At 45.7% G+C, this 27,859-nt stretch overlaps 1 protein-coding gene across 15 annotated transcripts; it reads right to left on the bottom strand.

Moving 5' to 3' along the window:
- Positions 588-27,859, bottom strand: PRPF4B (pre-mRNA processing factor 4B). Of its 15 annotated transcripts, XR_001917114.1 has the most exons (19): positions 27,668-27,859; positions 21,341-21,436; positions 19,536-20,732; positions 17,489-17,665; positions 16,971-17,126; positions 16,509-16,590; positions 15,012-15,222; positions 14,018-14,091; positions 12,930-13,020; positions 12,230-12,377; positions 10,956-11,093; positions 10,180-10,333; positions 7,560-7,674; positions 6,848-6,999; positions 5,708-5,794; positions 4,299-5,036; positions 3,746-3,791; positions 3,150-3,232; positions 588-2,360 (listed from the first exon to the last, which is right to left on the bottom strand). XR_001917114.1 is itself a non-coding variant. In XM_018038987.1 (16 exons), the coding sequence occupies exons 1-16, from the start codon at positions 27,802-27,804 to the stop codon at positions 4,833-4,835; spliced, it is 3,219 nt and encodes a 1,072-aa protein (XP_017894476.1). In that variant the 5' UTR covers positions 27,805-27,859; the 3' UTR covers positions 588-4,832. The 15 variants fall into 15 exon arrangements, 2 of the variants coding, with proteins under 2 accessions (XP_017894476.1, XP_017894477.1); XR_001917107.1 differs by adding an exon at positions 2,818-2,890 and having other exon boundaries at positions 3,150-5,036; XR_001917108.1 differs by having other exon boundaries at positions 588-2,890; positions 3,746-5,036.

Below are 27,859 nucleotides of genomic sequence, written 5' to 3'. Positions count from 1 at the left end.
AGCGTGCGTCCCATTCAATGCTGTGTCCTCGTTGTTGCCTGGCGCGCTGCACACACCCTTTAGGGTCTCTAGCTAAGACGTGGAGTTCGGCCTCCACACAGGTCTGTGATGTTCCCGCAGCAGCTGCCAGCACCGGCCCCGCTGCCAGCCGTCTGCACGGGGACCCAGGCTCCGCTAACAGTTCTGACTCCTCAGGCAGGTTCCTTGACCTCTCTGTTCTTCCCTTACCTCATTGGTAAAGTGAGTAGGAAACCTTTTCTCTCCTATAATCAAGAGCCTGGCAAATTCAGGATATGTATCAAGGAGAGCAGGAGGGACACGGAGGGCAGAGAGGGTGCCCTGTGCTAAGTTCATGACAGACCACCCGCATTCCCGCTTCTCAGAGGCACAGGCACCGGGGACGTGGTGTGCAGTAAGAACGTGAGCCCGTCTTTCGGAAACAAGGAGCGGGAGACAGGAAGGCCTGCTGGGGTTCTGTGACAAGCAGGTCTGCGAAGATCAGTGGGAGACGGCAGGTGAGAAACGGTGTTCCTCACTTTACATGTCAGACACGGAACACAGGCAGTAAGACATCAGGAGGCAGCAGGGTAACAAGAGGCGTGTTTATTACATTTCCCAGCAGGTCAGTTAGGAACATTGCTGCTGAAATGCAAGTTACAACTCAAAGGACACTGGGAATAATTAGGGTACATATTGAGTATTTTCAGAGGTCAGCTTCCGTATCTTGATCACTAAATGGAAAGATTCTTCAGAAGAACAGTCCCTTACCCTACACATGGAAGAAGAAAAAGATGCCACGATGATGAACTCTATCAAAGTAACTGGAAAGCATTTTAAAAGTCAATTTGGTGCACATTAATTGACATAAAAAACAAATGAATTTGTAGTGAACACTTTATAAAAACTCACATCTGAACTGATATGCTATGAAAAAGAAAACGCCTTAGGAAGCTCAATTTCTATCGCTGCCCTAACTAACAAAGTGACGGTACGTTGGCCGTCTGGCTTCTTTCCTATCTCAGTATTTAGAAGGGAATTCCTTAACTGCTTGGCCTGCATCTGAAGACATGGGATTCCTGTTGCAGAGATTCTCTTTCTCCCCAGCTAGCAAGAGTTCCACTATGAAACCACGATAAACTACGGGTGGAGAGAAGGCGGCGTGCACCCAAGGACAAGTCATGTCTCACTGCCTCCACCACATACCAAAGACATTTCCCGAGTATGTCTTAGGGAAAGGAGGTGGTAATTACAGTGATTAAAAAAAGTGTTTTTTAAACACAAAAATTACTTTGAGAAAAAGAGTGTACTGAAACAGGCACTGGGGAATAAAGGAGTAGGGTGCTATTAATAAGAACGGAGGGTGAACTCATGCCGGGAGGGTCTTAAGGTATATTTAACCTCGGAGGACAACAGGTCTACCCGAAGAACGATCCTAAGATGTGTAGGCTCAACCACTCCAACTACGGAGAAAACTACGCTCTGTGGGTCACGCTCTAGGACTTACAGACCCTCAAGTCTCACAATCACTTGATGCCATTTTTGCCACAAAGTGAAATGAAGCAAAACCTTCCTGAGAGAAATGGCAGTGGCCGGCCTAGGCACTGCCCGCCCGCTGGGGACCACCTGCCTGCTGGGCACGCCCACCTGCTGGGGACCGCCCGCCACCTGGCCCCACCCCGCAGGCTCACAGAGCTCCAGGTCTCTGTCTCAGAGACCACGGGCTCCAATACCACTCCGTGCGTGAGAATCAAGACCGCTCACGGAGGCAAACGGAGCCGTGCTGAGTCCGCAGCCCCGGAGACCTAGGGAGCGCCCCCTCACTCCCCTCAGGACCACGGCTGTGCTCGGCACGTGGCCTATTCTAAGACCACGACACCACTGGCTGGGCAGACCCCGCGGGTGAGCCACAGAGGTGGGCGCCCCGGGAGCTGAGCAGCGCTGAGGGCTTGCTCCTATCCCTGGGCATCGATCAGCCAAGAAGACATGACCCCTGTGGCGGAAAGCTGCCTCGGGATGGATGCTCTTGGTGGCTGTGGTTTTTCTAGTAGTCCGCAGGGACCGATTCTGACAGCTATGCGCTACGAGGGATCTCCCCGACCACACGGCTAACACTGCTGGGTCTGACTCCTCTTTGCACTCCGGGGGAGGGCAGGGGCAGGGGCAGGAAGCGTGATGAGTGAGCACTTTACAATGAACACGGGAGCACCACTCTCAGTACCAAAGGGCGATGCACCCTCAACCGTCATGCTGAAACTGAAACACCAGACAGAGGTTAGATGGAGGCTCTTTGTTCTTAGACCTCTATGGGACAGAGCCCTGGCTCATGTCTTCTGGAGCCATCATCTTCCACTGAGCTGCACCTACAACACAAAGAACAGGCAACAAGCGACTTCGTTTGCTTTTTAAAGAACGCGCAGCAGTTTTGAAGGCATAAGATGAACTGTTTCTAGTGGAGGTTAACTTACTTAAATAAGTATACAAAAGGAAGCCATGAAAAATCACCAGAAACATACAAATGTAACTACTGTGAGTGACAATCAGCGGGAAACGCTCCACTGTGCAGCAGGTAAGTGGCCGCCAGAGCCAATGCCAGAGCTAACATGGCGGGGAGCTGCTACGCTTAGTTCAGGCAGGAGAGCTGCACCTGTGAGCCTTGCTTACAAGGCCTCACCGCCTGAGGACGAGCACGCCTGGCGTTCACGTCGGTTCACGGCTACACCACAAGGAGGGGGGCACACAGTCAGAGCTGGCCTAGGATGGCATCTGCACCTTCCTGGCTGCAGGTCATTTCATGCCTTTAAATGGAGCAAAACCCACCAGAAGGATGCTGCTACTCTGATTTTCCATTCTCGAATGCACCAAAATGTGCATGCTTGTTGTAATTAGGTGCCTGGGTGAATAAAAAAATCCCATTTACAATTTTAAAATATTATGTTAACCTCTAAAAATCTGATTATTTTCCACACTCCTCAGGGAGACAAGCATTCATTTTACCACCCAACCAGAAAAGATTACATTTCTGAAAATTCTCTGCTACCATGTTAAAAAAAAAGTTACTAATTCCTTTGTGTTGCAAAACCAAACTGATTGACATGATTTTGATTTAAACCGTTGCTAAATGTTTATCTACACATGCTGTCAGAAATAACCTTGTTAAGAAGGTGCAGCTGGTGTCTCAGCAAATCAGACCCTGGAGAAGGCGGTGAGTGGCCTGTGCCCCGTCTCCTTTTCTCTTTCCGCACCATCAGAAGGAAAAGTGAGAAAACAGCAGAAATATTAGTTAAATCCTGGACTCTGCCCCATGACCTACAGGAACTACCTCACTACACTGAAAGCTGACAATACTGGTAGAATTTTTTGATGAAATAATTAGGCTCCTAATTATTAATAAAATTACACATTTCTGGTTAGCTTACACCTCTAACGAGTAATTCTTTCACGTAAAGAATTAAAGGAAGAAACGCAAGGTTGCTTTTCATTCTACGTGGTTTACCTGACTTACCAGCACTGAAGACAAAAACTGTTAAAAATGGCTGCCAATGCCTTGTTCACAAAAGACTTTATTACCTAGCAATGCATACTGAGAACACACAGAAGCCTGCACGGTCCACGCCGCGTGCAGCAGAGCAATCTCCACTTTACAGTAAGTGAGGGCCGACTGGTTATGCAGTAGACAACACTTTAAGTCACATCCTTACAGAAAAGTTCATTTTACAAAAGAAATAAAAGGTAAAGAAGCAATTACCGCTTTTAAAAAGCAGCTGCTTTGTTCAAGAGTGGAAGGTTTATGCCTGTATTGAAAGACAACATGATCACAAAGAATGAAAACAGTGAACAAATGAAAAACACTTTTTACCATCAAGCATACACTTTCAAAATGACATACAAATAGTTAAAAATTTCATTACGTTGTCTATCTAACTTTTAAATATGAGGACTTCCAGAATCAGGCCTCAACATTTGTTATCAGTAAAGGGAACTACGCACTGTTTCTGTCACTAGGAACTGCATTTAACAAAAGTGTATAAAGTCTATAGCAAGTTGATTTTAAAAAATGGAAGTTACTAAGAAACAGTACACTGAAGGCGCTCTATCCATCAAGCGCATTCTCTTCAAATCGCAAATGTGATGAACGGAACAGAAACTGTAACTACTCCACAGCTGTGATGCCAAAAAATAAAACAAGAGCAGCTCTCACACATGCGGGGAATTCTGCCACAACGCTAACGTCCCTCATTTGTCAACTCTTCCAGGAAAATAACATCTTACACACCGGTGATGTTGATGGTTCAGCTTACCTTCAGTGTACTGAATGCTGTACACAACCTGCTTTAAAAGAGGAGGCCGTCCCTGCAGGCAGGCTCAAGAAGGAACAGGCCCCTTCGGCACTGACTACACCCAGGGCGTGCCGCTGCGGCCTGCACACACACACCTAGGGAAACGTGAATATAAACAGCATTTACGCTGGCCTTTTATCTGAGGACCAAAATGAAGCCAAGTTTGCTAAAATAAGTCAACCACCCATCTCACTGCTCATTTTACAGCAGATGCTTCTGTCTTTTATGTGAACTGCAACCATTTACATTAGCACTGGAATTCTGTGCAGTCTTGGCGATTAAAACAGTTCTACAGTGAGATTTCACATAAGACACAAAACAGATTAACTAACATTTCTAAAAGAAATATCACCCTTGGTGTTAATTCAAATATATCATGCTTCCTCAAATCTGCTGGAGAAATACTTATCAGCTTATATACATTAACAAACTGCTGTGAGGTTTCTTCAGTCTTTGCATCTAATTACTCAAACCCTCGGAGCGTCTTCATCTCAGTTAAATCTTCTCCTGGATGAAGGCATGCTGCAGGGCCTGGTTGATGCTAATCCGTTTAGCTGGGTCCAACATTAGGATCTGGTCCAACAAGTCCTTCAGCTGGTGTACTTTTTTACGTTGGTCTTCAGGAAGTCGCTGGCACCCAATCAAGTCAGCCAACAGGTCCTTAGTTGGATTAATGGTGCTCATGACAGTAACTTTCTCCTACAAATAATTTTTTAAATGTGTATCTCTAAATAAATTACTAGACACATATAACCTAAAAACTTAAATGAAAAAAGGTCAACCCCAAGTTAGCCATGATGGCTTTTTTAAACATGGTTCTGTAATTTTATAAAAAGGTCAGAGGAAGAACAGAAAGGAATTCTATGAGAATTCAAAATCACAGCTCGTGCGGGAACACAGGCATGGGGTCTGCAACAGCGCTCGCCCACTGGCCTACCGCCAGGCGCGGAGTGGCTGGTCCATGGAGTCGCAAGAAGGGGGACGTCCCCCGCCGGGGACAGCAGGCTTTCTGAGGAATTAAGTACAGTATTTTACAGGTAAGAGGCGCCAGGGAAGAATTTTTAATCAGGGAGAGTAACACGATCAGATTTGTTTTTAGATCTGGAAGCAGCAAGGAAGCTGAATGCGAAGCCAGACCAAGAAAGTGATCCAAGGAAAGAGAAAAAGGCCTAAATACGGTAAAATAAACTCATGCTAGGCAAACTTTTTTACATCTTTTCATCACCTGATTTGTCTTATTCAGAAATTGGCCAACAGGAACAGGAATAGATGTGTTTTGAAATATTCATAGCTCCTAGACCATCCAACACCCAATCCATCCATGAGCTATAAGGTCACCATCTAATGTGGCACACCTGGAAGACACTTACCCTCTCGGTCACTTTATCAACTTCTATGTACATGAAGTTGAGGTTTTGATCAAAATGTTGGTCTTTAAATACGCCTTTCCGAATCATCTGGCAATAAAACATAAGTTGGATTTTGAGCTCTTACAAAACAGTCTGATCTACCGATAACCTAATATATAAGTCACACAAATATTACTATTTAGTCTCTCTGGGTTTGCTTACTTATTTGAAAATGATCTCAGATTCCTTGCTCTTGAGAAAGTAACATATTTGGAAAAAATATAAATGTTGTACCTAAAACTACTTAATAACATGAAATTAATTTTCCCAGGCAGTGAGTTAAATAAACCCATTACAATATCAAGTTGTACTTTCATTATTCAAAACTGAAGACTAAACAAAGACTTAAACCAGCTGTTCTTAGACAGGAAAAACATTACACAAGTGGGGCCTTGTCTCTTGGCAGTTTAAGAAACCTCAGGACACTGAAAAACGTTATGTTCTAGTAACAGCCCTGAAATGACACCATTAAAGCAAAAACCAACATAACTAATTTCTGTCTTAGTCTAAACAAGTTCAACACAAGAGAATTTGAACAGAACCTAAAAAGATGTCATTTCATGTGACTTTTCTTGGCACCTTTTTCTTTGCCCAGCAGTGTCCAACCTTTAATAAGCCGAGTGCCCTTGAGTCCCGCTTCCGATAGGCCCCTGCGGTTCCCCGATGACCAGGTCCTTCCTCTGACTCCGTCTAACCTACCAGCATCTGGTTCTCGCCGCACAGTCACCAGGGTGGGCGTGTGTCACCCAGGGGCAGTCAGCGGGACAAGGGAAGGCTGCGGAGATGTGGAACAGCCACGTCCTCTCCCCCCAACACAGCCCCACCCTACACACCCTGCTGCTCAATTCAGGAGGGGAAAGAAATGCACAAGAACAGACTTCAGAGAGGAAAAGGAAGATGGGGTTCTCCCATTCTGTCCTGAGAGCTCTTGGCTGCTTAGACCCATTAATTTAAGCACCAGAAACACCTAAGCAATCAGAGTAGCCAGCTACCTGCCGCTCAGAAACTGGTGTACTCTCACCGGGGTGAGCGTCAGCCACCCACGAATCTACAGGATGGTAGGGCTGAGACCTTAAAAACGAGCCCACCCAAACATCCTACCTTATTTGGCATCTTTCCTTTGAGATCCATGGCGAGCTTCAACATATGGTTATTGGTTTTGCCGGGAAATAAAATTTTTCCAGTATAGAGTTCATATAAGGTGCAACCTACAGACCACATATCTATACCATAGTCATAGCTTTTACCTATAACTGAAAACATAATACAGTTTTAATATACAATGATACTATCAACCAACTACTATTTATTTCCATCAACAGGAGCATTAATTTAACTCGGACGATATAACCATTATCTCAATAGTTCACACCTCAGCATTAGTTTCACGTTCACTCCCACTATTTCTTAACAGACACTCTTAAAAACCTTAACAGATGAGGGCCTGGGGAGGAAATGAAGAGGTAGGAAAAGCATGTGTTTCTTCTACCTTCTCATTTCCCCTTTTGTGGAGCAGCTAACCGGCCTCAGCCAAGGCCAAAGAGGAGAAACCGCACAGGTGCAGACAAGCCGTGAACAGGACGTGACGACCAGCCCGGAGTAACGCGGCATCTTCTAAATCCAAGGCCTTCCATGCCCGTTTGCGACTCCTGCCACAACCAACTGCCATCACCCCACCTGAGGAGGAGCAGGGCTGCTCTCCTTGGCAATGACTTGAGCGGCTGCTCAAGTGCGGCAGGAAACGGTGCTCAGTGAACCGGGTGCTCCCACCGCCCACGACGGCCCAGGCCAAGGAGCACTGGAGGAAACTTACTGATCTCAGGAGCGCGGTAAAATCTACTGACAAGGTAAGGCGTTATGTCATTATCCGCAACATGTGAGGCTGACCCAAAGTCGCAGAGCTTTAATATAGTTTTTGATTCATTAACCTGCAAAACAGTTTATCGGGGAAGTTTGACTCAGGCCAGAAATAATTAAGACATTATCATAAAAATAATTGGCTTTGAGAAGTTATTTCCAATACTGAGAACAAAGTCACTCATTTAAAAATTCCTTTCCTAATTATTTTATAATTCAATTTCCTAATTATGAATTAAGAGCTATAGTATTCTAATTAGCGAAATAACTTTCTTCAACGAGGAAATAAGGGATAATACCAAGTGAATCTGATTCTAACCAATGCTATTTAGAAAAGGTTGGAGTAGTGAGAGAAAGCACTGAAGCAAAGTATCTTCTAAAACCCCCCAGAAAACCCAATCTCAGTCAAGTTATTACTTAAAGGAACATGAAGACGGTCATTGAAGAGAGCGGACTTAACTCTCATTTGCCAGAAAATTATGACGGCAATGAAAGCAGAAGGGCTCAGATTAAATTTGGACAGAAACAGAATAGAGACATCCTCCATCGGAAGCTGTTAGGCCATCCCAAATTTAGCACTCAAGTCTCAAAAAAATTAAAATCCCTTAAGTATAAAGCAAGTATTAGTCAAGAAAGTGTTAAATACACTTGGCCAAACTGATACACGTGAACACTATTAGTCATTTCTCTTCCCTTTGCAAATACTTCCACATACACAGTAACAGTGACATCTGCTGAGAAAGGCTGGAGGTGCTCCCATGCCTGCTGCCATCCTGAGTCAGAAGCATGTTCGGGGTTAACAAGTGGAGATAAGTCACATTCCAGAGTCCCTTCCCCCCTTCAAAAGAGACACACACAAATTCCGAGTTGGGACTTGAACTTGGCCTCTTGTTCCCACCCCACAGAAACCCAGCACTTTAAACAAACAGCCCCGGGCCATTCCCAGGCTATCGTAGAGCCTGATCAGTGTGGACTGGCCCACTACAGGTGACGTCCACAGAACTGAGAGCAACAGAAACGGTCAAGCACCAGGCTTCACCTGGGGAAATTGGGGAAAAAAGAGATCTTCAAACGCAAAGTGCTTCAACATTCTTCAACATAAACTGCATTCAGCGACTTACGGATGCAGTTTCAACGGTCACGGACAAAAACCCCAGGGCCATTTTCAGGGGATGCTGGGTGGACAGAGGGCCTTCACCAGCAGCTGGGGACCCACACCCGGGCAGCCCTCATCCACTGGCCCTCAGGGAGCCTAGTACACTACTCTGTCAGACTGACAGTTGAAATGCTGGGCTAAAAGCTTGGGGTTTTCATTAACAAGCAACTGCACGTGGTCTCTGATATTTATTTTTCTTAGGAAGAATGCCAAACTGTCTCTGAAATCCACGTGAAAACCTATACTAGTTAAGCACCAACTCAAAGATATATGAAGTTTTAAAGGCAAGCGGTCCTGAGACAATGGTAAACGTCTTATTATTTAACCTCCAAGTGGTTACAGAGAGGCTGTTCACTGGGTGATTACTTTTGACCGACACATAGTTAATACATTCTTTGGTATGGACACTGTACTTTGTAATTCAAAAAAAGAAAAAGAAAATTGGGGTAAAAGACAATTATGAAATTGATTAGGCAAGACTACAACTCATACTGTACCTACCATTTCACTGAGAATACTCATCGCCTCAAGCCCCAAGTTACCTTAGAAACGCAATACCTTACATACTCAGACCAAACCTAACAAAATGGAACACCTCAACAATGTGGTAGTCTAGAAGGAAACAGTCTAAGATATTTAAAAAGAAAAACGGAAATCCGAACCAAGCTCTAAGCTACTGATAAGGAGTTTGAAACACACTTTAAAGGGGTCTTTCTTTAAGCATTCCCCGCCCGTGAACACGCCCCCGCCTCTGGACAGCATGACCAGGGCAGAGGACGGGCTGGGGCGGGAGAGGTGTGTGCAGACCAGCCGCCCCACTGGGATGAGGCTTCAGACACACACACTGGGAAACCTGACCACACCAAAGCCACGCGCTGCGAGAGGCACGTCTTCCACACCAGGCCCAACCACGCCTGGGCTTCCTGGGCGTGGCCCCCGAAGCCACAGCGGCCACAGAGCAAAGAACAAAGGGTGGAGATGATTCCTGGGCGCCCGACACTCAGCGCCGCGCATCCACTTCAGAGAGGGCGACTCCCTCACTGCACGAAACTAGAGAAGCAAGGGCTGCCTTCCTTTGGTGAGCACGCCTTTCCACAGCAGGCCCCACCTGCAGCACTGCTGCTCAGACACCAGAGGAAGCCCGCCATCGCGCATCCAAGAGCTCTCAGCGTCCAGCGGACGCGAAACCCATCCATCACCCGGAGACGTCTGGGACAGCAGCCTACTGCCTCTCTCTCCACACATTTCACTATAACACTTCATGGCCCAATTTCCAGAGTGAAAAACTGGTAAAGTCATTTGTAATGGGTAATTAATACACGGGATGACTCTTGGAAGATGTAATTTCTAGGACATAGTGGTAATCGCGTTACAGAAGGAACTGTATGGATGAACAAGGCCGTCTGATCGTTTGACTTACCAGGATGTTGTCTGGCTTGATATCTGCATGGAGGATATTGCATCTTTTAAGGAGTTTCAGAGCCAAGAACAACTGCTGACTATAGGATCGGACAGCCTTAATATGAAGGCCAACATCCTTACCGTATTTTTTTAACACCTCTCGTAAATTCATACTTTTAGGAAAGAAACAAAAATCAGAAGTTAAAATGAAAAATGAAAATTGTAAAAAGCAAAAACATTTTCAAGCATGAAAAAAAATCAATTTAAGAGTATGAAATACAATGAAAACACTGTTCAGGAATCCTCCCACCCACTGCCCAAATGTCTGATACATTATTCCACACTGAAACAAGAGCGTATGAACCGTGTCTACACAACACAGTTTCCAAAATGAAGAGAAGGGAAGATACACAGGGGTAAAACTCCCACTGACCTAGAATGGGCAGAAACACGAAGACATGGATTTGAAGGTTGAAATCATATTCCTACTCCATGACTCCCATTCCTGCTCATCCTGGCTTAATCTTTCCTTGGAGTATTTAACTTTCAGGGAACTCTCTGCTGAGCTCAAGGCCACACAAGGTGGGTGTGTGGCACACGGCCAACCACTGTCTACACATTAACAACCGTCAAGGAGCTAACTTTTCACCAACAGTTAAAAGACAAAAGCCACAGCCAACTGGAAAAAAACATCAAACACCCAGAAAACTGGTCACAGTATTTGTCTGAACTGAGGATGGCAAGATGGGGAAGCCTAGTTTTCAGGGTCATGACGTCCAGGTTCAGGCATCGTACCTTAGAGGCTCAAACACCAGGCACAGATGCTGTTTGTGATAAAAATGTCTGAAGAGTCGCAAGCAATGAAACTTGTCATCAGGATCAGCATCATTAAGTTTTTTCAAGAATTCTAATTCTTTTAAGCCAGTTTTTTGCCTGAAATGAAAAAGAAAACTAGGTCAAAACTAGATACACCAAGAATTTAGGAAAAGTAAATAATGTGTATTTATTTTGTATATTTATTTAGCGATGTGTTAAGTTTTTTTAAAGTATTAATAAACCATCTGTTGAGGAAGGCCAAGTCTCCACGTCATTCACACAATACTTCCCACTTGGCCAAATATTGTTTTCATGGAGCTAATTTCCAAAATAATCAGTGAACAGAACACAAACTCCGAGCAACAGACCCACCCTGCTTGGAGGGAAATCAATCTGGCACATTTTATCCCAAGACGCCTCGATGTAAATATCATCCTCCAAGATTCTAGTTACAATTTGACAATAGGCCATATTTTAAAGCTAGTGTCTATCATACAGAAGTTGAGGATTTCCATCAAACTAACCTTCTAAGCCCAGGACAACCCAGGACCTCAGCATAAACTAGACACTTCTTTCTAGTGCTTCTAAACCAACGCTAGATTGATTTTAATGCAGCTCAGTGTGTGGCATGCTGCTGCTGCTAAGCCACTTCAGTCGTGTCCGACTCCATGCGACCCCACAGATGGCAGCCCACCAGGCTCCACCGTCCCAGGGATTCTCCAGGCAAGAACACTGGAGTGGGTTGTCATTTCCTTCTCCGATGCATTAAAGTGAAAAGTGAAAGTGAAGTCACTCACTCGTGTCCGACTCTTAGCGACTCCATGGACCACAGCCTACGAGGCTCCTCCATCCATGGGATTTTCCAGGCAAGAGTACTGGAGTGGGGTGCCACCGCCTTCTCCAGTGTGTGGCACAGATTGTGTTAAAGCAGTATGGCAATGACCTCATTGCTCGTAAAGAGAAAAGGCAGCAGGTAAATGATACGACGCATTCCTAGACCTGAACTGTCACCTTTCGCAGGCATCATGCTCGCTGACAGCTAAGCATCACGACCCTTCGAACTGAATACAATCAGTCGACAGTTCCGATGTGTCACGTGTAGCAACACGTGACTATAAATTAAATACCCACAAAGAGCTGCTCTGCTGTTTTATAAGCCCCAAGCTGTCCTACACAGACTGCTGTCACTGTTTAAAAACACGCTTGTTTGTGAACGCCTGTGTTGAGCTGGTTTCGCAGCTCCCTGAACTCACATGAGCTCGTTGTTTCTGATGATCTTCACGGCCACCTCCTGGTTGGCCCTCGCGTTATCCCTGGCTCGGACCACGTTACTGAACACACCTTGACCCGTGTAGCCGTACACGTTGTAACGCTTATCCAAAACTTCACCTATGTTGACACCTAAAAAGGTAAACTGAAACATTAGAATTCTGACCAGGATACATTAATGAACAGAACCTTGAGACACATCAGAAATCAAAAGGCAGGGAACAGAGCATGTTAATAGCGTGCCAAATCTCTCCGGTGTGCTTGGCTTCCTGGACACCAGAGTCCCAAGGCCTTGCCTCCACACTACATGCTCGAAGCCGCAGGCTTCCAAGCATTACAGAAGTTCAGGGAGCACCTCCGGCAACTGCTGACGCCCCGAACCCCGAGGAGGCAGTGCCGTGGGCGCTGCAGTCTGGCGTGGCTGGCACTGCCCCCTCCAGAGAATTACCTGAGGCCTGAAAGTAACTGAACAGATTTAAGGTGCACGTTGGGTCTTGCTGCACTTCAGTCTGCGGGGCTTCTGGGCGGTGGTACGGGCACATGCAGCTGCTAGTGGAGCTGCATGCTCGAGTGACGGCACTGGGGTGTGATCTCCAGAGTCCTCCCAAGTGGGAAGGCCTTGAGCCACACAACTTTACAAAGTACTATGATAAACTCTGAAATGAGCAAGGACTGTGAACTTACGGTAATAGCCTTCTGCATCAGTCCAGTTATCCCTGAGGTTGGGATTTTCTTTGAAATCTTTTCCAATGCCAGCAGCCCGCAGACGCGCACTCTGAAATTAAGGGAGTAACACGAGCTACTTATGCCCAATTTAGGCAGACATTTAAAGCACTTCCTTTAAACTCTGACAGGAAGATTTCGTGCCAAGTTAAATAAACTCTCACCATGACTCACACAAATGCAACACAACAGAAACGTGATTCCTAAGTCCCTCGTATCACAGTGACGCTCAGGGAAAAAGTTAACATTGCCTTCACGTTCCTTCTACCGCCCCATTCATGTAACACCCCATGTCTCTTCCCATCTCCATATGAAATGCCACTGGCTGCACTGCAAGAGTACCTGGTACTTCTGAAGACCTTTTCCTTACGCATCACTCTCCAGGACACCTGGAAAACCCTTCACACCCAGGCAAATGAAGCTTCCTCAGATCACCTCATCCTTCCTAACCCATTGCCCGTGAGCATGGCTCACACTGTAGACGTGACTGCTGCCGACGCCGGCCACTGGTGTCCGTGGGGTCCTGGACCCACTGTTCCCCCGTCCACTTTAATCCCCCGCCGGGTGCTCGCTGCGTGCATGCGTGCACCCCACTGCCTCGACCAAAGCCTCCATGTTTCTCACACCTCCTAAGTTTATGATGGAAATGGTCTGCTGCTTTTGAGACCATTTCTCAAGGAAAAAACCTGATAAAATGCTTAAAAGAAAAAATTTCTTAACCCAGTCCTTATAACATTCCCAGTTCTTCAATGTATTCCATTAAGCTCCAAATCCTAAGTTTCCAATCACCTACAATATAGAAGCCCTGAGTTGAAAGCCTGAAAATTACTCATGTCACCTGGTCCCCCGCTAACCACAACAGACACAGACATCTGTAAATCCAAGAAAGGAGCTGTTTAAAAAGAAAATAACTACACATTTAAGTCATTTTGTATTTAACTTTTATGAAGCCCTGATTCTTTTTTTCTCACTAGGTATGTACATACCACCCAAATACATATTTTCTATATGTACTTAACAGTTATATTTTTATAACTAAAAATACTCACATCAAAATAGGCAGCAAACATATCATCAGATTCTGTAAACATATCAGGTGCCAACAGCTTCTTCTGAGATGAGCCTGAATGGAAATCAGCATCAGTATTTGGAAAATGGAGAGATACAAACCGAAACACAAAGAATCAATCAATGGAGAATCACTAACAGCAATCCAGGCTTTTTCCTCTTGTGTATCAGTGTTTCATTAAAACCCAACTTAGTATCACTTCATAACACAAGATATACAAAGCTATCCACTTTTTACTGAGAATGCATTCCAGAAAATTAAAAAACCTAGTATCGATACTTTCACTAACACTGAACTAATATGCTAATAACTAAGCAACAACTGGGCTTGCCAGGCGGCTCAGTGGTTGAAGCAACCACCTGCCAATGCAGGAGACTGGAGTCCGGTCTCTGGGTGCGGAGGATCCCCTGGGGGAGGGATGGACTACTCGCTCCAGTAGTCTTGCCTGCAGAATCCCATGAGCAGAGGAGCCTGGTAGGCTATAGTCCCGGGGGTTGCAAAGAGTCAGACATGACTGAGCACACACAAGTAACACTTATACGCCGCCAGGAAAGCTCCTCTTTAAACTGCCAATTCATACCTCAAAAGGTTAAACCCCACATCTGGATTACGATTCAAACCAACGAACTACAGACATGAGATATTTAAAAATCATCAGTTTTACCAATTGTAAGTAATGTTTTTCTTTAGAAATCTTATCTAACACAGATACAAACTGGACTTTTCCCAGGTGAAATTAATCACGGCTTGGACTTGCTTTCAAATATTCCAGCAAGCAGAACCAAAGGTACAGAGCACGCACGGTGGACCGTGCGTGAGCTCCAGTCGCGGTTACGGGGACACTCACTGGGGTATTCTGCACACGGCGTTCCTCGTCTCCTTCCCTTCCCCTGCCGCAAACAGCCTCTCCCCTGGGTGAAGTGACGGAGCTGAGCACCCGGGAAAAAGAGCTCAGTCACAGAAACCTAGCTCACCGTTATTCTGCTCGACGGCCATCAGATTGTGCTTGGCTTTGACCGAGGCCTCAAACGTGTCGACGTTCTCGCGCTCGTACTCCTTGACGTCGGCAGCCACACGCTCCAGGATGTCGTCGGGAGACGGGGAGCGGGAGCGGGAGCTGCTCTGCGGGCTGCTGGGCTCGGACGGCACCGACAGGTTGCTGTCGTCAGCAAGGTACTTGTATTTCTGTAGTGACAACACAGAGCGTCATCGTCACCAATCGAGGGAGCTGCACTGAAAACCTGAGTGTCAAATAATGCTAAAAAATAAAAATAAAATAAAGGTATTGATGCCTCAGCTGAATTAGATCCACAATCCCTTATATGCGATTCCAAACCCACAGAGCTGCGGGAGGCTTTCTACGGCTGGTGCATGTTCATCAGGTGGTAGAATCTGACCTGAAGCCGTGACTCTGAATGTTCCCAGTGTGAACACGAGGCGTCTCACAGCAGAGCGCTCCCAGTGTCGGGTAATGGGGTGCTGTGCTAGCCCTCACTCAGGGGCTAAGTAAGATACATGTATGCACCACATTACCTTTCTAAAATTCACATATTTCTCAGTTCTGAAGCACATCTGGCCCAAAAGTTGGAGATAAGGGATTGTGGACCTGGGTAAGAACAGAAAAAGATTCAACCAAGTCTTCAGGGGTGCCCAGTAACTGTTCAGTACCAGTTTCCGCAGCGCCCCAGGGAGGGAAGTCACCTCTGGAATTCCAGGCACACCCCACGTACTCTGGTAATTCCAGTTCTGCCCTTTGCTCTGAGATGCTGAGGTTGCCGCCAGTTCACAGGCTGCTACAGCTGCCCCTTCCTGGTCTGCTGCCTGTTTACAGCACCCAAGCATCTTTCGTGTCTTTCAGAATTCTCCTCTCACCTCCACCCTCACCTCCCATCACGTGACGATGAGAGAAGGCACTGTACGAGGACGGCCATGCTCACAGGGCCGCGTGGCCAGGCCTCCTCTCAGGACAGCCAAGGAGAGCCGGCAGCCCTCTGCGCAGCTCACCGTCTGAGGCCTCCATGACACGCTTTCCCGCCCGACTCCTGCACCACTCGGCTTTCAAGGAGTCTTAAATTTATCGGGACGTTCCATTTAAACATGCACATCTGTATTAGAAAATCTACCATTTTTACTAGGCGTTAAAGAAAAATCTTTCTCACATTTAATAGGCTATAATATATACAATTTTTATGCTAAAGGAAATTCTTCCAAGTTGTACTCATTTGAGGGTTCTCCTGTTTATCAACATTAAAAAAAAGCACACTCCAAATTTTGTCTTACAAAAGGGCTTTATATGGGAATCCTATGTATACAAAAAAGATAAATATTTCAATTTTATTAAGAAACTATCTTTTTTTCAAGACCTATTCAAGTGCTCTACCAACATTTAACTGTTAAAGTAAAAATTCTTAATTTTGTTTAAATAGTGGTTATTTAAGGACTGTTGATCAAAATGTTACTAAAATCAATACCTGAACGATGGCCTGTCTTTGTATTCTTCTCTGTTCTATCAAGGCTTCTTCATCTTCCTCCTCAACATCGAAGTCTTCAAGGCTTAGGAAAAGTTACATCCATACATGTTAATTCCAGACATCCTTAGAGAGTCCAAAACTGTTAACTCTCATATATTTAAAAAAATAAAAGCTGGAAAATGTCGGTCATCAGTAAGTTTGAACAGGAACCTTAAGCCACCTCACTCTATCCTTGCTTTTAAACTGTCCTGGTTTGGAATCCCGGCAAGTAAATTTAACCTTCTATGTCTCCTTTTTCTCCTCACCTATTTCACTGCACAAAGACTGGAAACAAAAGAAGGATCCTTAAGCTTAAAAGTCATCACTAGCTGTGATCAAAATTATAGATGGAAATTAAAGACTTTCAAGTCACACCGTTTGTCTAATTTGCAAAAAGAAGTTATAGGAAAGTTCCATTCTTACTTGTCATCAGATGAAGATTCCTGCTCAACCTTCATTCCTTCAGAAAGACTTCCTTTAAATTTGTCTTCCTTTACTTTGCTTCTGCTCCTACGTCTACGACCACCCCGTGATCGAGACCGCCTTCTCAGGCGTGATCTGCTCCTCCGACCTCTGTCCCTATTTGAGGAGAACAGAGAGATATAATACATAGAAAAGGTCAACTGAAGTTAGGGAGCTCTGAGTGTGCTGGGGCACAGGTGTTACAGGAACTCCCAGTACTTTTCAAAAGCTCGATTTTGTTATAAATCCAAAACTGTTCTAAAAATAAAGTCTTTAAGGGGCCAGCAGAAATGTTTTAATGAATACTGATTTAAGTTTAAAGCAAACCTCAACAATCTGTGCGTGTGAAATATCGCACGCTGGCGACAGAAAGACTGCATGGCGCCACAGCTCGTTTCTCAGAGAAAAGCAGCTGTTAAGGAAACCCACCCACTGAGCTTCAAAAGCTCCGGTCTGATGGACCAAAGGGGAGGCTTTACCTTCTCCGAGGAGACCTGCTTCTTCTTCTGGGAGACCGGCTCCGTCTGAGAGGGGAACGGGACCTCCTCCTAACAGGAGATCTACTGGCCCGTCTGCGGGCTGGAGACCACCTACTGATCGGGCTGGCATCCTTGGACCTTTCCCGCCTGCTGAGGATGTCATCTCGAGGTCGTGTTCTTAAGGGGACCAGATACAGGTTCAGAGAAGAATAAATCAAATCAGAATAAGCAAACTTTTCCTGCATGTAAAGGCACTTTAAGAAAGGGCACAGTAACCTAAAGATTGCAAACACAGAACAATGTTTTGTAACAAAAATTCAGACGACAACAATAACATTTTGGTGTAATGCTTGACACACAAGAGAAGGTCTATTTCCTCTGGTCTCACAATTTGAAGAATTAGTAAAAATTATTTATATTGTTTATCTTTTCAAGTTTCAGATAAAACTTGCCCATATAAGGAATAATATTCCATTCCCTTGGTTTGAGGACTGTTTTCTTTCTAAATTGTCGACATTTTTTTGCAATTAAGACCCTTATTTTTAATGTATCAATTAAGAATAAAATCCCTTTACAATCAACATTAACCTTAGAAGAGAGGAACTTTAGGTAAGAGTTAAGAGAAAATGCCAGTCCACCAAGTCATGGAAGTAAATACTGGTATAACTTATCTGGACGGAAATATGGCAGTGTCTTTCTGAAATGTAAATATACGTAATCTCAGGCTGTGTAATTCCACTTCTATGAAACTACCCTAAAAGAAGCTTCACACAGACTCAATGGATATCTCTGCACACAACTGTGAAAAACTGGAACCAATCTCAATTTTCATCAGTCTCAACAAAGGAAGTTGAATCATTACGATACATCCACATGGTGAAGTATCATGTTATTACGTAACAAACAGCCCTTACACACTGCCACTCAGTGTTTGATGAGAAAAGAAAACCACGGCTAACATGAACGGTATGAATCCTATTTTTAAGAAGTATCATGCGCACAGAGAAGGAGCTGAAGAGAGACTGCTGTCTCAGGAGTGGCAGCAGAGGAGGGATGGAAGAGTGCGTTTACAGGCTTCCTGCAGGATTTAAACGTCTCTTTAATTAGCATGCATTTCTTCTGCAAACTAACACTAAAAACTTGTTTCAAATATTCAACTCTAGTCCCTTAATGAACTCATAAGAATTTCCTTTTCAAACTGAAAGCAACTGAAAGAGAATAGGATCCTTAAGAAAAGATATTAAGACAGTAACACAGTCTCCATGCAGAGCTACAGGCAGGGGACCATTCCATCACTTAGAAGTAAAGAATCAACAGTAGCTCTTATGAGAATTGCATTCTTGAAGCTTCTCAAAACAGGATAATTTAAACTTCAACATCAATTCATATTTATACCCATACACAGTAGATGGCTAGGAGATCATGAAATTATGAGACAAGAATTGGTGGATCAAATGTATTATGTAAATATGAATTATTTTTATTACGACTGATTAAAAAAATCATTTTAAGAGCTCCTATGTTTTTCAACAATGAGACTACAGGTATATGAGTTAATAACAAAAAAATTTCCCATTTTCAATTGTATTTTGGGGGCCAAAAAAACCAACTGTAGTTCCAACTATGTTGTTATGATTCAAAATCACACCAATTCAAAAGAATGGACAGGTCACAATCCTTAAACTGATACCTCCATTTTTAAAAATTCCATCCCACACTGTTCAAAATACAATCCCTGCTCTAGAAACTAACACCTTTCCCATAAAATGTGTAGACTCAGACTTATCAACCAAATTTCTTGGATTTAAAGGTGCAGTTCTGCACGTTAGATACTAAATTAAGAACTTAGAGTAAGTTCAACATTTAAAAGCCACCTCCAGGCAAGATACTGACAGAAGCGAACATTAGCACAGTTAGCAGACAGGACAGGTTACACCGAACACTATCAACTCTTCATCACCTCTGTTTCTATTGTCCACAAGTTTTAGCTTCTCCACTGAAATCTGCTGCAATGGTAGGAACCACTAGCGCTCTGAAATCAAGTTACCTTGGAGAAGAGAGGCGTCTCCTTTCAGGCTCCCTGCGTTTTCTTTCCAAAGATCGGCTCTTGGCTCTCCTGCCAGGCGACAGGGTTCGAGAAGGTGACTTGCTCTGTTTAGACCTCCTGTCATTCAAGAGTGGGGATCGACTTCTCCTGGACTTATCACGCTGTTTCGGAGACAAACTTCTTCTTTTGGGACTGCGACCAGGTCTTCTACTGGGTGACCTGTTTTCTTTCCCAGAGGAAGCATCTTTAGAGGGAGACTTGATCGGCTTCTTCTCTTTATCGGCTTCAGACCGTCTCGATTTCCTCTCTTTGGACCGCGACCGTCTGTCTTTGGATTTGCCTCTCAAGTCGACTGGGGATCTAGATTTCTTGCCTCGATCACGACTTCTACTTTCATTGATAACAGGGGATTTTTTCCTATCCTTTGACTTAGTTTTATCTTCGACTTTAACCTTGTCATCGACAGGAGATCTGGCCTTCCCAACTTTCTCTTGAGAGCGCCGTCTGAGGGTGGGCGACTTGGACTTTCTGGCTTCATCTTGAGACTTACTTCTTTTGGAGGGGCTTTTTGACTTTTTCCTCTCCTTTGACTTGCTCCTTGTTGCCTTCTCTTTAACGATTTCAACACCTCCCTTACTTTTCTTTTTATCAGACCTATGTCTAGTCCGTTCTTTGGATCTGCTTTTACTCCGCTTTTTTGTACTATTTTTATTGTCCACAAGTTCAAGTTTCCCCTTCGTACTTGAAGATCTAGTGCTGGACCTATTTCCATTTCTTGCCTTTTCATGAATCTCCCCCTCTTCTTCAGAGCCGGACTCATAACCTTGTAATATGAGCCCCATCCCAGACTGGACCTTTCCTTCCATGAGCTCATTATCGAGCTCAGCTTTAATCAAGGCCCTCTGCTTCTCCAGGTCTTCCAGCAGAGCTAGATCGTCAAGCTTAGTTCTCTTGGCTGGAGACGCGCCCTCTCTGTCAGAGGCATCAGCGGCCTCCTTCCGTTTGTGCTTCTTGCGCTTGTGCCTATGTTTATGCTTCTTATCCTTGTCCTCCTCTGAGGAATGTTTATGTTTCTTATGCTTACTTCTGTGTTTATGTTTCTTTTTCTTGTGACGACTGTGCTTGTTTTGAGACTGGTCTTCTGATACTTCTCCATTTTCTTCATTAACACTCTTTTCAGAATTAGCATCTTCCATCCTATAAATGTATCAAATATTTAAAAGACACATTACTTATGGAGCATTCAGTTGTAACAAAATAGCAATGATAAAATATATCTCGATGTGATACATGAAGTTAGCCACTGAAATATTTTATTTCAAAGGTATAAGGCAAGAACTGAGCTGAACAGTGATTTAACTCTGTTTCTAACGGTTGAACTCAAATACTGAAAGTATTAAAGGAAATACATAATAGGGTAGGTTAACATAATTATACTTTGTAGAAAAAGGAAATTCAAACCAGTAGTTTTTACAGTAAGTTAACACTGACTTTCTTAAACAGCCACGCGGACACTTGGCTTTTGAATCAGCATCCCCACCGCTCCACACTAAAGGAACCTGCCCATTCTTTTTCCATAAAATGTTAGTGATAACATCCACTGCGACACTAATCTCTTTCCCCACTTGGAATTCGGAAACACACACACACATATATACTTAAATCTCTAGAGCCAAAACGAGCTATACTCAGAGTCATTCTGGGCCTGTAAGCAGCATCTTAGCCACCGTGTGCCACAGCAGTACCACCCGCCCCCTCCGGGCAGCGTGATGAGCTCGCCGTGCCATCCCGCCCTGGGCCCTTACCAAGGATGCTGTCTGCTCCTGACCCTGACCAGCCACATCCTCAAGGCTGAGGCCTCAGGGTCACCAGAAGCAGGTGATCCTCCTCCTGACATCCAGCTGGAACAAGATGGATTAATTTGCTTAAGTCCTCCAAATTATATACTCTTGTACTTTTAATAAGTTTAATGTTTTAATAGTAAGTTTAATGTTTGTACCATATACTACAAAGAGCTCCTTACAAGTTAACAATTAATGGGTCTATTCAATCTCTTTTTAACATGTTGAAGAAAATCACCTACACATAATGTAGGCATTAAGTCAGGTAGCAGGAAAATAAAAATCTCTTGCTTCTCGTAAGGAAACTTCCAGTGGGAAAGAATCGCATGCCTCACTGGAGAACCGCAACGATGAAGACCTGAGTAAGGGCATTATGGGAATGCTGGGGGTCACTTTAAATCACTCTGAAACGGTCAAGGAAGGTATCTTGTGAATCACAGAAAAACCCAAGCGATTTGTTCAGCAGCGACTTTGGGGGAGAGTTTATCAACAAGGTATTTATTTGGATTGAAAAATAGGCTGAGTAACACTGACCTGAAGAATAAGTATGACATTAACGAGAAAGGTTAAGGGGTATTTTAGAAAAAGGAAAAAAGATCAATGTTGCCACGGTGTCAAACCTGGTGAAGAGACTGGTCTAATGGAAGCTAAGCTCTCAAGTGGACCGACCCCAGGAGAGGGAGGTGTGCAGCACAGATTCCAGGAACACACAGCTGAGACAGCGGAGAGGCCCAGGGACTGCAAGGTCGGGCTGCTCGACGCACGGCCCCCAAGCCTGGTCTCAGTCTTCAGTAAACTTGGCGGGGCAGGGGCATGACACAGTGGAGGACGCTTGAAAAGCTACTGGCTCACAGTAGTGAGGGGCCACGGAGAACACAGCCACCACATGGCAGGGACTTGGGATCTGGGCTGTCACACTGCAACGCCCTTTTCTGGCACTGGGGACCACGGGGAAGGAGGGAGTACTAGCGAGCTACAGAGCAAGCGGTGTCTTCAGCTGAGCCAGGTCTCAGTCTGGGCTGACCTCTCTAATAGAGCATAAGAGGGCACAGGATAAATAGTCTTTGAGAAAAGACTTTTCTCACAGACTTGGAAAAAGACAGTGTAGTATCTTTGTATACTGAAAAATACCCAACAACATGGCTCTATCAAGGAGGTGAGGGGACATCACAGATTTAAGGTGAAGATACAAAGGCATTTCAACTCTGTTCCTTGTATAGGCTACAACCTCATACAGGCAACTGTCTCCGTTTCCTAGACTCTCCCATCCCACAATCTAGAAGGTGGGCTATAAGCCCATTTTTCTGGACCTTGACTTACAGGGGGAAAGTGTGAGATAAATAGAACTAGGCTGATTCAAGATATAGAGATAGGCAGGGAGGACCTTTATGAAGGTTGAGAATGATTTTCAGGAATATAAAAATCCAAGTGCCCAAAGTGCAAAATTCTACTCAGTAAGCTAGAACTCAACCTAAAGACCCTCTAAGAACGGCCCAGAGAACAGACAGCTGGTTGGTGAAGTCTGCAGAGCCAGGCTCCAGGGGCTCAAGCCCCGGTCCCACTACTGACTAGCTGAGTGGCCTCACTGAGTGTGAGATTAGTGGGGAAAGGAGCAGGACCTGCCTCTGAGCACATGGTGAGGACCGCACAGTTAACACGCACAGCTCCTAAAGCCCAGCACAAATCTCGTGCCCAAAGTCAGTTTTGCTTACTGTTCAGACACCAGGCAAATTTACTCCCCATGGTGCTGGGGAGCTGCCCACGGATACTCAGAATGTGATTTAAAGAGCAAGGGTCCTGATCAAACCGCCTTGCTCCGACGCCACCTGCAACAAGATACTCCCAGTGTGCCCTCAGACAAGCCACTCCCGTGCATCAGCGTCCCCCACTGTAAAAGCTGGGCAAATAACACTTCTGACCAACCACAGGTATGTCACTGCAACGAGTTCATCCACACCAAAGCAGTCACTCAAGTGTCCAAGAAGCCCTGTCTCTGCCTGTGTCCCTGCGACAGATGTGATGCCACATTCAAGGAGGCAGACAGGACTCATCTGAGGCATGGGCACACCCAGCTGGTGGGAAGGCTGGTGCTACAGCTGACATCAGAGCTCTTGCTTCTGCGTGAAGGTGCTTTCACAACATCAGGTCACCATCAGCCCCAAGAGAAAGCCTTTGTATCTTCACCTTAAATCTGTGATGAGTGTCCAGAGTGAAAACCTGAACCCTCCACCAGACCAACAGCATCAGCCCAGCCTCCCTTCAGCCGAGCCTGCTCCCCCCAACACCACGGCTCTCCTCCCCTGCACGTAAGGGCCTGGGCGCTCCCCCCAGAAGTACACACTGCCGGTCCCCTCACCTACCTCAGGTCTTGGCTCAAGTTCCACTTTCTCAGTCAAGTTTCCCTGACCAGCTCCCTTTAACTACAACCCCTCCCTTTCACAGACAGACTCCCTCCCTCCCCTTCACTGCCCTCCACCTAGCACAACTCCTATTATAACATAAGCTCTGTGGAGCAGGATCGTAATCTGTTTAGCTCACTGCTCCATCCCTGAGGCCCAGAAGATGATTTAACCCTGAGCGGGTACTCAGTAAGTACTTCTGTGTCAAGGGAGTGACTCACAGAGTAACAGCAGGTGGCTCAGTGCTAAAGAATCATCGGCCAGTGCAGGAGATGCAAGAGATGTGGGCTCGACCCCTGGGCTGGGAAGATCCCCTGCAGGGGGCACGGCAACCGGCTCCAGTCTTCTTGCCTGGAGCATTTCATGGACAGAGGAGCCTGGCGGGCCACGGGGTCCCGGAAGAGTTGGACACGACTGAGCGACGATGCAGCGGCATTGCTGGGCACGGCTGGTCTATGCTATCTGTGCACATGCTCAGCTCTTGAAGGGGAACACTTGGTTTTTAGCTCACTTACGCTCCAGCGCATACGCCTATTTCTTGACCACAATACCCTCAAATGATTTAAATTTAATCATCTCCCCACAGAAAAATCTCCTCTTCTGACCCTTTTCCAATGCTACTTATAATTTACAAGTTTTCCAAGGCATTTCAAATCCAAATACTGAAGGGTTTACCTTCAGAGGAAGTAATTTCCTCCAAAAGAGAACCTAGCATCTAAAGTTTCTGAGAATCAGGATCAACATCACAGCGGTGCCCAAAGTTACTGCCATTCCCAGGAGTAATCCCAGTTTTCATTGTAACTTAATGAATGTTACCTCAACAAATAATGACTAGGTTACTAATAAAATGCCACCTTAGGGCCAGCTAGCTTAACCTTAACTCCAGAGTTCTCCTACATTGGGGTTAGGCAGAGAGCAGATCTCCAGCCTCTTCTGTTGATCTCTTAGAGCAAATTTCAAAGAAAATAACTGAAGTCTGACTAGGCACATGAGGAAAACGTGAACTCGGCCCATCAATGGCACCCATGTCGCATATAATGAGCGCGCTTGTGCTAGGTCACTTAATTCAGGCTCATTAACAACTTTCTTCTAAAGTTTTAGGAAAAGGTTTCTTGTAAAGAAACCTGATCACTTTCTTGGACAATTTACATTTTGCAATCTAACACTACACACTTAGTAGGTATATTTCTATACCAAACTGGTCTACAACAGGTTTGTCATAAACCAGTACTTACTGAGAGCTGAGTAACATCCTTCAAATCTCATTTGGAAGGAAAGCTGCATTCGGAGTGCAGACAGCATGGTGGTGTCAAACAGTATTTACTCATAGGTTAGCTTATTTCATCCTTCAAACCACCCAGAGTCTTGGGGCATCTGGCACAATAAAAATAGCCATGGAACAACTTTAAAATAAAGCGACCAATTACCAACCACTAGCATTATTTTAACTTCCCTCTTCACATATATATATACTTTTAAAGAATATTCCTAATAACATTTTATATGGGAGGCATTCAATTCATGCTTTGGAGCTGGGGGCAATGGGGAGCAAAGTGAATGCCACTGCTTTCAACAAGGAAAATAATTATAACTAAGCCTGTTTCTCTGACAAGTGACTCCTTTAATACAGAATTAATGTAGATGCAAAAATAAGGATGGATTCAAAAGACCAACCAGTCTCAAAAGGAACCATTCCACCCCGACTCTTTCCAAATAGGATATTAAATTCCAAAGAGTTGCAACTGTCATATCATAAAAACGAACCTTTCTAGGATACTGAAAATAAATAAAAGATTATTTCAAACGTTAAAGGCTGGTAACACTTTAAATAAAAGGAGCCACGAACTACAGTGAGAGACCAGAGCACAGAGCAGGGCTGCACAGAGGGGCTGCACGGGCGTGAGCCCTACACCTGTCGCTTAGTGTGACCCTGGGCAAGCCAACTTAATTTCTCTGTACTTCCAGATTCTCAACTGTACAATGTGGGGAGTGTCAGGACCGCCTCCACAGGGCTGTCATAAAGACTGAATGAGGTCGTATTTGCTCAGTGCTGGTCTGGTTAAGTTCAAGTAAGTCAATGCATATAAAAATTTAAATGCTTGAAACTATGAAAAAACATTGAGATAAAGACATTGACAAACTTAAAAGCCACTAAAAAGCATTCAGGGAGCTTTACTTTTTCAAAATATTCCACTTGGAGCAGATTCCACATAACTGTGAACTCCTCGGTGTGTCTTCAAAAAAAAACCTACTCAGACATTACATTTCAGCATTCACTGTGGGCAGCCAACATGGTACTTGCTTTCCTAGTAAACTGTCATTTTCTATATTAAAACGTTTCAAATAAGTGAAAGTGGGACACATATAGATGGAATATTCTGTGCGTACCAAGTGTGTGTGAGGTGTGTGTGAGTGGGGAGGTGCAATAAAGACCGTCTCAGTGCCACTCACATTGCAGGAGCCTAAATAAGCAAGATTAAAGCTGGTGTTATTTGAGTATCTAAACAAACACGGCTGCATCCTTCCTGAAAAGGAATCTAAACCGTCCCTGAAATCAAATTAATGGACATAATACTATAGAACTTTAAACAGATTACTAGAAAAATCAGCTGCATAGCCTAAGATTTTCATAGGATCTTCTCATGAAGCCAGCAACAAGGCCTCACTGTGAACTCCGTGAAAAACAAAAAGAGGCAAAATCTACTTCAGAACCCACCTGCCCTCTTTTAAGTCAAATTGTGAAGATAATGGAGCACCTTTCAGAGGCCCTAAACGAAAAACTTCTGGTAACTGTCGCTGCCTAGATGAGCAAAGCAAATCCCCAAGCAGTCCGGCACTGGACGCACAGCGGTGAAGCGATGGCCCGGCTGGGGACGTGCAAAGATTTTTCCTCTTGTCAGTCCAAAGTTGCCGGGAGACTATCTCTACCTCTTTCTCAAGACAGCTGGAAACAAATCAAATAATGAGGATGCAAGCAAAAAAAAAAAAAGGCGCTACAAGAATACTGTCTTAAAATCCATTCCCTCTCTTAGGTTCCTGAGCTTTCCTAGCAAACACACGGAAAACAGAACACACTGCTCTCAGTAAGGAAGGGTTACCCTAGCAGAATATACGAGGATGCGTCCACTCGACCGCATCGATGCTTACGTTAGCTTGATTACAGACACGAACCGCTCGGGTTTGCAAGTAGCTGACCGTTCCCATTTTTTATTCCACTGGGGCTCCCAGAGAAACGCTGTAAACTCGGGCCAAAAACCTTAGTTCTCAGAACCGACGACTTGGTCTTACTTTGCCTCGAGTTTGCGAGCTGGCACACCAGCTGCACCAGGCAGAGGAGGAGAAAACACCACGGGGACGCCGGGGCCGAGAGCACCGGGCGGGAAGGAGGGAGCGCCCCGCCGGCCGCCAACCGCGGCTTCGGGCGGTGAAGGAGGCGCGCCCGGCGCCCCTCTGCTCCCGGCTCCCAGCCCCGAGGGCTGACACCGGCGGCGGCGCGGGAGCCGCCTGCGGAAAAGAGCGCTCGGGGCTCGCCGCCGCGCGGGTCGCGCCGCCCGGGCTGCTCCGGAAGACCCGCTCGTGGCCTCAGAGGCGGGCAGGCGCGCCCGCGCCGCGGCCTCGCGCTCGGGACCCGTAGAGGCCGCTCGCGCCCTCGCCTCCCGGGGCAACGCCGCTGCGGGCCCCGGCCGTCCTCGACCCAACAGCTAGGCCCTCCGGGCGGGCGGAGCGCCGAGGCCGCCCTCCCGCGCCCCCACGGCGCCGCGCGGGAGGCAAAGTTTGGCTGCGACCGCTGGGCCGCGAACTTTCCCGCCCGCTCGCCCGCCCGGGCGGCGCTCCGCCCGTCCCCTCTCGGCCGGCCCCCGGCGCAGGCCCTCCGCGCCGCCGGACTACTTACTCCGGCTGTTCCCGCAGCGACGGCGCCTCCGCGGCGGCCATCTTGAACTTCCTGACTCCTCGGCAGCGGTGGCGGCGGCTCCGCGGACGGCGGAAGCCAGGGGAGGCGGAGGAAGAGGGAACAGGGCCGTCGCGCATGTGCCGACAGCGTCGGGACCCGTGGAGCTCAGCGTCGCTCGAAGAATCCGGATAT

The sequence above is a fragment of the Capra hircus genome, chromosome 23, assembly GCF_001704415.2.
Source record: "Capra hircus breed San Clemente chromosome 23, ASM170441v1, whole genome shotgun sequence".
Lineage (NCBI taxonomy): Eukaryota > Metazoa > Chordata > Mammalia > Artiodactyla > Bovidae > Capra > Capra hircus.
This window is presented reverse-complemented; position numbering and strand designations above follow the sequence as displayed.

Excerpts from the sequence above, each read along its gene's own strand:
- PRPF4B (XM_018038987.1), bottom strand. The coding sequence starts at position 27,804 with ATGCGCGACGGCCCTGTTCCCTCTTCCTCCGCCTCCCCTGGCTTCCGC. Across the intron at positions 7,000-7,559 it reads TTACCGCGCTCCTGAGATCA|TTATAGGTAAAAGCTATGAC; the intron begins GTAAGTTTCCTC and ends TTATGTTTTCAG. Across the intron at positions 5,037-5,707 it reads TTGATAAAGTGACCGAGAGG|GAGAAAGTTACTGTCATGAG; the intron begins GTAAGTGTCTTC and ends AATTATTTGTAG.